Below are 13236 nucleotides of genomic sequence, written 5' to 3'. Positions count from 1 at the left end.
CGTTGTGGTCATGGCAGGCGAGCTATCGAGTCTACCTAGAGGCCAAGGGACTCTGAGGAATCTGGAAGAAGGTAAGTGAAGGCCATGAAGGGATCCCGTTTCCCCGGTGCTATTCAGCTCTGTGCCTTCAGTCTAGTTGCAAAGTAACAAACACCTTAGCCCTCAACGGCCTAGTGCTGATTCTTGGGGCATGCTTCTTGAAATGGAAATTGTTTGCGGGGTCTGTCAAAGACTCCATTACTGATTCTACATAATAAATCATCTGGTAAATAGCCAAAACTGTTTTCTATACCTATGAGATAGCGACTAGGTACTGGAAGCATAAATATGCCTTTATCGGACAGCAAGGACTACGATGTTTGGCCGATGAAAAAATCATGTTCCCGAAGAGTAACCCAAGGGAACGTTGTGGCGCGACTGTTTTAATCCAGATGGAAGCGATCGACCTTCAGGATCATATAATCCTCCCAGCGGCTCTTCTGACCCAAGTAGACCTGAGGCTGCATCTTGTCCAAGACCGAAACGGATGAGGAGGCCTCCGTTGTTTTGGCTGGAGGCAAGATCGCAACCTGTGTCTTTACAATACCAGTGGAAGTCAGGACACGACCGTTAGCAGCGATAGCTTCAGCAGACACCGTATGGACATTGCCGGATTTGAGGGAAAAGGCAGTCTCGAAACCAGTGCGTTTGGTCTCACCAAGATACTGTCGGGAGCCATAATCATCTGTAACTTGGTAAAATCGCCAGACTTTGGTCTCGGTATCTCCGTTCCAAGAAACGTACACAGTAGTGCCTTGATCATTCTCGAGGGAAACAATGGCAGGCGTCTCATTGGGAAGACCAGTCCAGTTATACCGGAAGCCTCGGTAGTTCTCAACGCCCAAACCCAAGACCCCAGAGTCCATGTATGTGTGAAAGATAGGGGTACCATCAGGACGAAACTCAGTTAGGGCTCCCTCGGAGCCCCAATTAACGAGCACGTTGCCGTTGGGAAGGAGTTGGGTACTCCCCTGAGATTTTGATAGGAGGCCGTCCGGAGGCTGGAATGCTTGGACAATCGAGGCCTTCCACGTAGCCGTGTCGACTTCGATGATTTTACCCTGGGAGAAGGGATGGGTGTGTACTTCACGACCACGTCCGTTCTCAGTCCCATGTGCGGAGTTGTCATAGAGCGAGATAACCTCTTTAACACCATTCCTGGAGACATAGCGCGCGTGATGCTGGAAGCAGAACTTGACGTTGAGCCCAAGCTCGAAGTCGGACTTGACGCCGCCCAGGCGCCAGATAATTTCACCGGTGGTGCCGTTGATCTTGTGGACTGCGCAGGCATCACGAGCAGAAATGAGATAATTACCCTCGGAATCTTTGTCGACGGAGTTGATGTGGAAGTAATCCCACGCGTCGGATGAGTTGTAACCGGAGCCGGCTTGACCAGGGTTGATGGGTAGGATGGCCTCTGTAGTAGTTTAGTCACTTATTGCTGCTCAAGAGACTCGAGGCAACACTCACCGTCAGGTAGCACATGGTCCAAACTAGACCACTCGAAGAGAAGTTCCCCGGTTTCTATATCGAGCTCTATGCCACGTTTAGTTTCACGGACCACGGACTTGAAATATTGGTGATTACCTTGGATGATAGCATTCACAATCCATTGTTGTTCAGGGCTCGCTCCCCATTGAGTGAGATCCTTCGGGACAGGCTGGTAAATTTGAATGAGAGCAGTTTCCTCATTGATGATATGAAATTCATGCTTATCAGTCAATTTGTGGTTTCCGGCGCGCAGCTCACGAATAGTCTCGTAATGCTGGTCCAAGATAGTAGTATGGCCATGACCATGACCGTAGCCCGCATTGTGGTCTCCCTCAAAACTAAAGAGAATGTCTTTGCCTTTCCAGCGTGCCTTCTGGAAGTTCGTCGCCCAGATAGAGTAATAGCCGTAGCCCGACCAAACCAACTCTCCGTCATCGCGAAAGATGTAGGGAGCTGCCTGACGAGGACCATGCATTTCCCCGGCATCATCCGGGAAGCCTGCAAAGGGAGCAACAAAGAGATATCCTTTTTCAACATCTGGCGCTGCCGGAATAGTGATGTTCAATCTAGGAGGCGCCAGATCAGGACGCGACTTGAATTGCCAGTCGGCAGCTGCCAGGGGCAGCAGCGCAGTAAGCCAGAGCGAGCGCATGATGCGTGCTGAGAGCACAATGATCAGCCTCGGGTCGATCCATTTTGTTCAAGGATGGGTACATTAACCTTTGTTAAATACTCTGCACTGAATAAATATCTAAACTCAATATCCTGATACTGAATTCAGTCCAAGGGTTATCTGTATGAAAGTTGGTTTAAGAAAGAAAGAAATTTGATATGGGTTCGGGTGCACATCGGCTTTTATGTTAGCGATCGATGATGGCACTGTTGTCGGTTCTTGCGTGATCTCCCTCTGCCCCGCATCTGTCCCGAAGACCATGTAGAATACCCTGACTTCCTGCAATATTATTTTGGCTACGGTAGCAGAAGCCCAGTCGCTTACAGGTCAATTTGACGAGATTCTGTCGATTCTTACCCGATTCGGTGCCCGCTTTCTGCCAAGTCGCTGCCCTGTTGAACCCAATTCATCGTCCAGATTGTTCTCGCACAGGGCTTCTTAGGGTCGTGGCATCATTATGGCATGGTAAACTTTCGCTAATTTCTATCCAGCAATATGTGCGAGGCCTGGGCTAAAAGGTGTGTTAAGCTGATTGGATGATCGGAAACTGTCTGTGGACAAAAAAGCTAAAGCGTGCGTGGATGGATATTTTATACGAAGGCCTACTCAAGTTAGCACTTTAGAGAGCCGAAGAGGTCACTCATGATTTTCAGTGCTTCATGTGACTGTCATTGAAGAACCTTTGCAAGGTTGAGCTAGTGATTAAGCTATGCTGACTTTAGATATAAAATCATATTATACCACTCGCAAGGTATGATTATTTTCACTAATGGGTAGCATATATGATCATATGGAGTGGAAATAGGGCATATTATCCGCCCAGTGAGCTCATAATCAAGAGGCCAGCAGGAGATAGGACTGGGTGGATGGAATATTATCAATCCATATGTGGAAATCCCTTCAAGATGTGTAGCTGACATCGTGATACTATACTATCCTCAACAGGATAGATTGGATAATTAAACGCATCCCACTGCTTTCCCTGTCAATAAGTTTCCCGTGGAACAATGTATTGGCAGTTTGTTTGGGTAAACAATGAAGGGGAAGTAGACTACTTATAGTCAGTATCGGAACAGCTAGACTTAAGTCTTTTTGATATATTGAACGTGAAAGTATGTTTACCGTTCAGTGATACCGCGGCTTTAGTGGTGCAGTTGGTACATTGATAGGCATATATTACGTGGCTAGGAAAGCCATGGGATTTCTATTGCGCCTTGTTTCTATATATGGGTCTTGTTATTGTAAGAGGAGTGGTGCTCCACAGTGGTTGCTGCAACAAGCCCATTCGTCAACCATTCTATACTGACAACACACCCTTCTATCGAGATGGGCAAGTTATTGCCTCGGGTTCAAGGAAAGCCTGAGAGACATTCTTCACTGTGTTAAACCAGGTCTGGAGTCTCGTATAGAGCGAATTTTCGGGAAACTGATATTCCTGTTCTGGAGCAGATGACAAATAGCACTGGCATCGAATTGATTCACATATCTCCCTTTCAAAGCGACCTAAGCACAGATCACAAGACAAAGGTTCTCAATCTAACATCCGTAGTCGACTTTAAGCTCTACAGGTAGCGAGCCTGAGGCTATTCGACTGTTATGAGTACTTGGACCGCCACAGGTATTGGTCAATTGAGTCTAGTGCCATACATCTGCCCTTACCCTCAAGCTCTCAGTATAGCAATTGTAGAGGTCTTACCATAATCTTGTATGGTTTCAGCCACTCGTAGCATGGATTAGATATGACATCATATCTCATGGTCTGGCAATCCGGAACATAGCTATTCCGGGGGGTTTTCCAAGAGAAAAATCTAGCCCCTGAATCAATGAGTGCTAAGTATAGATACGTGCGCAAGCTTTCTGCGGAGATAATCAAGTCTCACGCAAAAAAAAAAAAAAAAAAAAGCCCAAAGCTCAAAGCCTAAAGCCTCGACCGGTCTGTGACGATCACGGGCTCAATGAGGACAGTATATGTACTGATATAGGGCTGAGGTCATGATCAGCAATTGATCGACCAGGATTACGACAAGATGTGGAAGAAGAGTGCTTTGGGTGACTAATAGTAGTTATTAACAGTTTCCATGGAGATAATGAGCCACCTCTGTCACGGTTCTTGAGAGGTTTGAGAGAGTATGCGAGCCGTGACGGATTATGTGTAACAAGTTCCCGACTTTGATGGTTGAACAATGCTATTTTAGTTTCGATAAGAAAGTGAAGGTCAAAGGTATACCTGGTCTTTGACTAGAGGAGGATATGGACAGCCTGTCAAATCGATCACTAGTCAAGAAGAATAGTGTTGCCTGATTGGACATACTCTGCGGGTTGTAATTCCACCGATAATTCAGCATTTTCCTAAGATACACTGAACCAAGGTTCTCCAAGGACAATGACCTCAGCCATGAAACGCCCAAAACCTGTTAGGGTTAATGAAGCTTCCCTTGCGTGGAAAGATAAAGGATGTCGTCATAGGGCGGCCCCACCAGCCACAGAAAAACGGGAGCGCCACACCTGCCCCACCAAAAAGACATGGGGATCGGCGACTATGATCTAATTCAGTATCATTTTGAACAATGCCCTATATTCACCTTAACTCATGGTTACCCCAGACAAGCCACAGTAATGCTACGTCATTTGGGTGTAGAATCCGACTCCAGGAATGCGGATGAAAGCTATATAAGCTACTGCTCAACCCGCCCTGAATGAGTATTGACCAGAGATACCCAGCTAACTAAAATCACTACAACACCACAACAACATCACCACCACAGCGAAGACTTATTTTGTTTCAGTTAAATACCACCAACCGATCACACATAATGTCTGGAATGTTGCACAAGGTTAAGGAGGCTGTCACTGGTCATCACGACTCTACCTCCGACACCACCCACACCAATACCCACACCAACACCACCCACAACACCAACACCGCGAACGCTACCAACAACCACAAGTCATCCAACCACGGCCCTCACAGCTCGTCAATTGCCAACAAGCTTGACCCTCGTGTTGACAGCGACCGTGGTAAGTCAATTTTAGTGTCCTCGTCATGGGTCAATTGACATGGGAAAACTGACCAATTCCTTATAGACAACCGCGCTGGCCACCACACAACCACAACTACCGGCCCCGGTGGCACGACTACCACCCACTCCAGCACCCATGGCCCTCAGCAAGCTCCTGTTGGCGCCGCTGGTGGTGTAGACGCCCCATTCGGCACAACTGGACATACTGGTGCCCACTCAACCAATGCTGGTCCTCACAGCTCCAACGTCGCCAATAAGGTCGATCCTCGCGTGGACTCCGACAGAGACAACCGCGCTCGTCACGAGGCTATGGGTGGTGCTCATGGCCCTCATTCGTCCAACTTGGCCAACAAGGCTGACCCCCGTGTTGACAGTGACCGAGGTAAGTGACTCCTCTCTCTCCGTGGGATTACCATGTATCGTGCTCGGACTAAAACATTATTAGACAACCGCGCCGCTGGTCTTGGAGCCACTGGAGCCATGGGTACTCCTGGCGCCTACGCCACTGGAGCAACCCACGGCACTGGCGCTGGTACTGGCACTGGCCTTGGACATAGCACTGGCACCGGCGCTGGTGTTGGAACTGGAACTGGTCTTGGCCATACGACTGGCACCGGCGCTGGTGTCGGCACTGGAACTGGCATTGGCCATGGCACTACTACCTCGACCGCTGGTCCTCATAGCTCCAACCTCGCAAACAAGGCCGATCCTCGTGTCGACTCCGACATGGACAACCGTGCCCGCCACCAGGGTCTTGCCAGCAGCAGCTACAACACCTCAGGCGGTAGCACCACTGCAGGCCCTCACAGCTCCAACGTCGCTAACAAGCTTGACCCTCGCGTCGACTCCGACTTGGATAACCGCCGCAACGTTGGCACCCAGCGCCATATCTAAGGTGGTCGAATGGGCTTTGTAACGAGCGATGTTTATGATTCGAGCGAATTAGTACCCCTCCTGTCCTTTTCGAGATGAAATTCCTCTGGCGATGAACTCATATGCGATGTATCTTAATAATGTTGCTATTACCATAATACGATCAACATTATATTAAATCCACCTCCCACTTTAAAAAAAAATTGATAGATAGATCCTTTCATCCCCACTCAAGCTCAGACTCGTAGAATTTGCTCATGAGATGAGTATGTTGCAGACGAATAATCCCGGGATGGAACAGTGAGGATTCGTGATGAAGGGTGTGTGATCAGCACTAAATGAAACTGAGGAAATGTCCTGGCCCCAACATTGCCCACGACACTATTATAGGCGACGATGAGCAAAGCGGCGCAGTAATTGTTGTACGAAAATGAATGGCCACGCCTAGACCATGTGATATCGTGAACCCTGCTACTGTCAGATACCACTCCACCCCACTAGTTCTGATCTCGGCGCTTATATTGTCCAATTCAAGCAAGGATCCAGCCCATGGGGCACTATTGGCATGCATATGGGGGCTAGTATGAACAAATCCATTGGTGGACGTAATTCCGAAGTCTGCTTCTTAGCAGCAGTGAGCATGCAGTGCTTGGTGATATAAAGGCTACACCAGGCGTAGTGGAACGCAAAGTGATCACATCTGTAATCATTAATTATAGTCTCACTCTCATAAGTGGATATCACCAAGTACTTCCTGGCTATCCATACAGTCAATTTTTCTTGCTTGCTTTGAGACTAGACTACAGTTGTTCTCGCCATATTATTTCCTTACTGATAGCTATGGTTCACTCTGTTACCCCACTGAACGGAATCGAAGAAGAATATTTAACGTTGTGTTTTTATCTGTACCCTTGCTAACACATCAGCATGTTTTTAAAGGTAGCGTCGTGCAGCTAATCCTTCTCAATCCCGTATTTCAAATTAAAATTTAGACCGAAAGCCCCATTCTCAACAAACCCAAACCGCGTCTTTTTGTAGTCTGTAAGTCACTCACATAAGCAAATCCGAACCAGAACAACAGTTACCCAGCCAGAGCACGAACAACTTTAAGTGTAACTATGTCTCCCAAGACACTGGCACTTGAGAGTGGATATGGCACTCACCAGAACTTCCTATTCCTCAGCAGGTGGTTGGGGAACACCTTTCACTGGGATTCTGATAGCTCCATCATCCCGCTTCTCGGGCTCAGGGACACCTTTTACCGGAATGCGGATCGCACCGTCATCCCGTTTCTCAGGCTCTGGAACGCCCTTCACGGGAATTCTGATCGAGCCGTCGTCTGCTGAGTGGGCAGACAGTGGGATCGCCGATGCGAAGGCGGCGAAGATAGTGATGCCCTGGAGGATAGAAGAGAAGAGCTTCATAGTTATTGCTTAACTTCAAGGGATATGGTAATAGCAAATGTTTCAAAGACTGATTGCTAGCGGATTGGGAAAATCTAAGGAGTCATGAGGGCTATGTATATACTCTTAAGTTTTCGTCCTTCGAGTATCCGACACCCCTGTTTAGCGTATTTACTCGGATACACGAGATACGGAAATCCGGTCTTCCCGGGCCTCGTTGTCTAGTGAGCCTGGACGAACTACTGTGCGTTCTACATGGATTTGAGATAATTGTGAGATGCCCCTCTTTCCTACCTGGAAAATGAGGGGTAGTATTTTGCAGGGGGCAATCCCCGATAGGCGTACTTTTGAACAGGAATGTGATCCAACATGCCTGTGACAATGTAGCTCTACTAAAAGGGATATATAGACACTTGTGCTAAGTAGGAACATGTTAGTGATTCAACAAAGAGGAAATGTACGTATCTCAAAAGGGAGTTTGTATAGATACCAAAAGAAAAAACCCCAAGAGGCTTATGCAGGTGTACAAAAAGGGATGCGGCGCAGATAGAGTACAAATTTGGGCTCATCTGGATCGATGATGACGTGGTATATCCATCTCCTAGAAAATATCTCTACCTCTGATTTGTTAGTCAAGTGGGACTGACAAGGGTCTCGGAATGGAATGATAAATGGTGGATGATAAGAACTAAGAGCTAGTCATCGACAGTCACGGAAGAGCGCGCGTAGGATACCAAAAGAGGTAAAAGAAGGTACACTGAACTGAGGGGAGGTCCTTTTGTCCGGTTTGACTTGTCTGTCGGCTGATTTCTTTGCCTTCGTTTCCTTCTTTGTATAGAATCCTTCTGACATATCCGAAAAGCTTCATAGTGCACTCCTATTCAGCGAAGGCTGTGGCATTGAGAAAATGGGTTTCGAGTACGAAAGGTAATAAGGCTCTAACAGCAACATATTCGAATGCTTATGTTCTGAAACAGGATCGACACTAACACTTCAGATCCTGACTTATCCACATCCAACGATACACTCGAGCAGGAAACCTTGTTGCAAAGTGGCAATAAAGAACAATCCAAAGCTGATCAAAATATCTTCATCAGAGGGGCCAAGCGGCTAGTATCCTCTCCTAGGACTCGTATCGCTCGAGATATCTTCATCTGCCTACTCGCTCTATGGGGCTTCATCAGCATCGCTCATATCATTGTCCTCGCAGCGCGCCGTAACGCGCCGAGGAAGCACTGCTATTGCGGCAACTCAACGGCTGAAGCCATATTCCTTGGCTGCAAATTCGACTCTCTAGCAGCTGCTTGGCTACCCCCCTACTGCCGTGACGATGAATTGACAGCCGAGTTCGAGAGATCGGGCCCCGGACCTAACGGGAGCTGGGATTATTTTGCCGATGACTATCATAAAATACCTATGACGCTCGAGGAAGTAGCAGCTCTGGGAGATAACCAGAGTGCGAAAGTGATGATGACACGAGGGTGGCATGTGGTACATTGTCTTTTCTACTGGAGAAAGCAGTTCCGCTTGCGGTTTAGGGAGGCACAGGGTGGCATTGTAGAGCCGAGCTTTGATAGCGAGACTCATATTAATCATTGTATTTCGGTTATTTTGGAGGATAGTTGGGGAACTGAGGCGAGGATTGCGCTGGATTCTTGAGCAAAATCTATCTAGATTTGTACTAAAGGTGGTCACCGGAAAGGTTGTGCCGCTACGCTTTTCAGCGGAGATCTTACACTTTATCTCAATTATGCAATAAACTTACATACCTTGATATGATCGCAGACTAATATACCTGATTCAGAGTGTGCTGCTTAATCTATGCAGATGCTTCATATCGTGATGTAACAAGTCTAACAGGAGATTTTCGTAACCTTACAGTCAAGATTTCAACACCGTCCGCTGCTACCAAGAGAGTCACTCTGATCAATAAATATCTGATAAGAGAAGAGAAACCAACGAACCAAACTGCGCAGACTTGCTATCGCAGGTAACGGCTCTTTAATTATCAAGCTACGTCGTTTCTCTATACGTTCCCAATGCAACTATCCGCTCAATCGTAAAGCACATACCTTCCTTCACAGTACCCCCAGCCTTATTGTCCGCGTAATGAGGATTATGAGGCAAGGAATGGCACACTGCATTGATATCGTGCCCACAAAAAGACCGGAGAGCACTATAACTCTTCAACTTCGCCTGTTTTTGAACGATATTTCCATGGTCCCTAAACAGCATACCGGGCATCGCATTTTCAGTGGTTTTGTCAAGACATTCTCGCGCTGTTTCAACCACCCGTACTGAACCTGGATTTGCAACGGCCAAGGTTTCAACTTTTCTTTTCATTTTGACCGGGAGGTCGATTCAGGCTGCTGTAACTTCTCCTTCTCCGAGCCCGTTCGGATCTACCACGTCGCAGATCCTCCACCACATGATCAGAGCGAGACACCGGATACTTCTTCGGCCTCTTCCCTTCATTGTTCAAATTCGGCTTCGTCCGTTTCGCCTGTTCGAATCTTGATACTCTTTCCACCAACAGATTTCTGTGAGAAGTGCATTGTAACCCCGTTCATTGTCATAACAATATAATCGTCATTTTCGCCTTCATTTTCAGGCTTTGTAGAATCTACCCCACTGCTGCTGGGACCAGGGCTTCTCTGTCTACTGCTCGATCGACTGGTCTGACTTCCAGTTTCACTGCCAGCCCCCGACTGCAGAGCAGCATGCACGTTCTTTATGAGGGTGACGAGCCACCATCATTGTCCTTTTGCGGTTGGAACGTCCCTTCCACATCAGTAGTACTACTAAGATCAAAATTGGGCGTTGCAACATTATCAGTACGTTGGTGATAAAGACCTTGGTCGCATTCCCAGCATGTGACCGGGAAATGCCGTTCGTATACTCGACGTAGTCGCAGATTACCAGACTGGTGGTTTTTAGCCTAGACTGTCAATTCATTAACAGGCGCTTCTTCTAACGGTACCTCTGGGGGTGCGCGGCGTGGCCCGAGATCAAGGACTCATCATCCTCATACGCCGAGGGCGGATCATCGATGACGACAGGTGACCCGTTAATAAATCCGCGCCGTGCCCTTTCTTGATCCCGTGTCCTCCTGGAGGCCGAACATTCCTGGCGACCGGGCGGACCATACTCGGACATGGCGGCAAAATACGGGGACGGTTGACCGTAGGGAGATTGAATATAAGCTGGCGCACTGGAGTAGGCGGACGAGGATAGAGGGAGCCCATGTTCGTAGGGGTATGGACGATAGGGTGGTATATAAGTGGAGGCGGATGAGGCTCGAGGGGGCCTATGCTCGTAGCGATCTATATTGCTGAGAGGATACATAAAGCCACCATCTATCCCGGGAATCCCACCACAAACGCTCAACGGCCGGTTGTTGTTCGTATGATGGGTGTACGGGCGACCGCTGCGAGGCCGGTTGCCGCGGGAGACGAGGACATCTGGGAGGGGGACCTCGTGAGTAGATTTGGAAGTTTCGCCTTTTATGGGTACCTTTTGAGTTTTCAGGTGGGAAACACCCTTCCGTGGTAACTGGCTTCGTTTAGAGACGTGCGTACTGGTTTCGGGGAGTGGTTGCAATAGAGCGGCAAGGGCTATGACTGGCACATCGTTCAAGTCAGTCAGTAACATTGTAAGACAGGACGAATAGCAATACTTAACGCTCTAAGCAAGCCTTGTGCATAATCTCATCGATGCAACCCGTGTTACTCCGGGGCTTCACCGCTGCTGCTGCAATATCCGGCCCTCTTTTGCCAAACTAAAATTTTCATCGTTATTCTTGGCGTACCTTTTCCATAATGGCAGTCTTAGATCCGATACTGAAGGTATTACGGGGAGTACCACTTCTTGAATAGCCAGGGTACGCTATCGACTTCGGTACAGTACATCGCTCTGTTAAGGGGTATATAGGAAGCAAGGGGCTAGTGTAGGAGAGAATACAGGGAATGGGATGTACAGCGTCGTATCTAGAATTTAGATAGAGAACATACAATACCTCCAAAAAGGAACTCTTCACTAAGTGCTTCATCAAGGGTCTTATATCTACTCTATTGTAACAGATTGTATGTCCTACTGCTGTGAAAGACAAGATAATCCAAGGCTATAATTATTCCTTGGAAAAGTTTAACAGTATTGGCAGGGTTTAATACGGAGTATCCCCTTAAGTATTGCATTCATAAGCACTAACGCATATGTTGCCCTAGTGCCACACTTGGCAGCTAATCTGGCTAACTGAGGGGGCGGAAATGCCTTGATAAGCAAGTATTTTCGAGCTACCCAAGGTACAGCCTCTAGGGAGCGGGGCAGTGCAAAAGCAATTGAATTGGCCTCTTACGATTGTCATCATTAATGTCACTATTGTACCCAGGATCACAGAATGAGAACAAACATACCAACAGATTCCTGACGCTTTAATTGGTACACCTTCAAGAAAAGGCGATCAGGAAATTCTACCTCTCCTGGCGAGCGTGTATCTACATCCTACAAAAGTATCCCTCTACTACTAGTCTGCTTGGTTACAGTAAGAACTAGGAAAAAATATTCAAGAAGGTTGATAAATAGTAACCCTTTCTCCGACGGTGTTTAAACAAGGAAACAAACCTACCACATGCGCTAGTCTCGATTGCATTTCTGTTTGGGTCCTTATCACCTTGACCGATGGATAATCATTTTGCACCACACATTTCTGGCAGGGCATTGCTAGGCTGCTGAGATCTATGGGCAGGGATTTACGCAATTGTCTCAAACTCCAGTGATATCAAAACAGCGAAAGCGATTGTTTTTATCAATAGTTATCACACCAGCTAGTCTCTGTTAGTAAACAAGCACTCAATGATCTGTCAATTACTTACGTTGGGTGAAGTTCCTTCTACGTGGACTCTCCCTACCAGCAATATATTCTCTGCGTGGAGTGTTTTCGCAAAGACAGGTGATCACGAATTCCCCAACGCCCCGACCTCTTTCGTATTGACAGGTATGACAATCACCCTTTTCCATCCCCTTACCACTAAGAAATGTCAGTTGCCATCGGACAGAAATAACCAACCGCAGGGAAGAACTATACATACTATCTCTGAGCGACAAAGGAACCTCCATTTGCTGGATTCCACCCAAGACAGGAGTCCAAAGAAATTGACGTATAGCGGTCGCTGCACACTCCCGATAAGGCTGGTTTTCGCTGCTCTTGATTCCGTCGTCGGGGACTGCGTAGTGTAGGTGTTCCTGGTGGTGGTGATGGGAACTCTAGAGTGTCAGGTGTCCCCGGTCTTGTTTGTGGTCTGATGACAACCGTATCTACTGTATCGGGCGTTCCTTCTCTTGAGGATGTATATGATGTGTCTGAGCCAGATTCAGGAAGCCATCGGTTAGGCTGGTTGGCTACTGCAAGCGCAGAACATCTTTGGTGGATAGCATCTGTATCGAGTTTCTTTGAATCAGCCATGGGTATACCTTGACTAGAAACCAAGGCTGAGAGGTGCAGAAATAAAATCAAAAACAAATGCATTCTTAAGGGATCAGGAAAAAAAAAAAAATCATAAACAATACAACAGAAGAAAGACACATTGGAATGAACCACCCGGGCCGCGCGCATGCTATATATGAAACTTGATTTAGTATCATCGTATTAAGAGATATGAGAGACACCTGCCTCTTTGTCTATGCTTTTCCCACTTGGATATAATGGTAACTGATGGTCTGCCTCTCTTCTTTGTCTCAT

General features: G+C 47.4%; 6 protein-coding genes across 6 annotated transcripts; 2 read left to right on the top strand and 4 right to left on the bottom strand.

The window, feature by feature from the left end:
* Nucleotides 1-263: 263 nt before the first annotated feature.
* On the bottom strand, nt 264-2455 carry BDV27DRAFT_122921 (arylsulfotransferase family protein). Its single transcript, XM_032065750.1, has 3 exons — nt 1627-2455; nt 1510-1575; nt 264-1456 (listed from the first exon to the last, which is right to left on the bottom strand). Exons 1-3 carry the CDS (start codon nt 2180-2182, stop codon nt 423-425), a joined length of 1656 nt encoding a protein of 551 aa, XP_031931125.1. The 5' UTR covers nt 2183-2455; the 3' UTR covers nt 264-422.
* Nucleotides 2456-4565: 2110 nt separating this feature from the next.
* BDV27DRAFT_122918 (uncharacterized protein) lies at nt 4566-6471 on the top strand. Its single transcript, XM_032065749.1, has 3 exons — nt 4566-5221; nt 5288-5605; nt 5669-6471. The coding sequence occupies exons 1-3, from the start codon at nt 5017-5019 to the stop codon at nt 6115-6117; spliced, it is 972 nt and encodes a 323-aa protein (XP_031931124.1). The 5' UTR covers nt 4566-5016; the 3' UTR covers nt 6118-6471.
* Nucleotides 6472-6815: 344 nt separating this feature from the next.
* BDV27DRAFT_122917 (uncharacterized protein) lies at nt 6816-7580 on the bottom strand. The gene is made up of 2 exons (XM_032065748.1): nt 7260-7580; nt 6816-7135 (listed from the first exon to the last, which is right to left on the bottom strand). The coding sequence occupies exon 1, from the start codon at nt 7518-7520 to the stop codon at nt 7269-7271; it is 252 nt and encodes an 83-aa protein (XP_031931123.1). The 5' UTR covers nt 7521-7580; the 3' UTR covers nt 6816-7135; nt 7260-7268.
* Nucleotides 7581-8292: 712 nt separating this feature from the next.
* On the top strand, nt 8293-9334 carry BDV27DRAFT_55725 (uncharacterized protein). Its single transcript, XM_032076927.1, has 2 exons — nt 8293-8426; nt 8477-9334. Exons 1-2 carry the CDS (start codon nt 8407-8409, stop codon nt 9156-9158), a joined length of 702 nt encoding a protein of 233 aa, XP_031931122.1. The 5' UTR covers nt 8293-8406; the 3' UTR covers nt 9159-9334.
* Nucleotides 9335-9467: 133 nt separating this feature from the next.
* BDV27DRAFT_122914 (peptidase M24, structural domain-containing protein) lies at nt 9468-10060 on the bottom strand. The gene has a single exon (XM_032065747.1). It carries the CDS (start codon nt 9840-9842, stop codon nt 9513-9515), a length of 330 nt encoding a protein of 109 aa, XP_031931121.1. The 5' UTR covers nt 9843-10060; the 3' UTR covers nt 9468-9512.
* Nucleotides 10061-12260: 2200 nt separating this feature from the next.
* On the bottom strand, nt 12261-12960 carry BDV27DRAFT_154367 (uncharacterized protein; the record flags this gene model as incomplete). Its single annotated transcript, XM_032071953.1, has 3 exons — nt 12261-12322; nt 12371-12525; nt 12587-12960. The coding sequence occupies 3 exons, from the start codon at nt 12958-12960 to the stop codon at nt 12261-12263; spliced, it is 591 nt and encodes a 196-aa protein (XP_031931120.1).
* Between the last annotated feature and the right edge of the window lie 276 nt (nt 12961-13236).

This window comes from Aspergillus caelatus (assembly GCF_009193585.1).
Source record: "Aspergillus caelatus strain CBS 763.97 unplaced genomic scaffold BDV27scaffold_27, whole genome shotgun sequence".
Lineage (NCBI taxonomy): Eukaryota > Fungi > Ascomycota > Eurotiomycetes > Eurotiales > Aspergillaceae > Aspergillus > Aspergillus caelatus.
The sequence above is the reverse complement of the archived record's forward strand: the minus strand, read 5'-3'. Positions and strand labels throughout refer to the sequence as shown.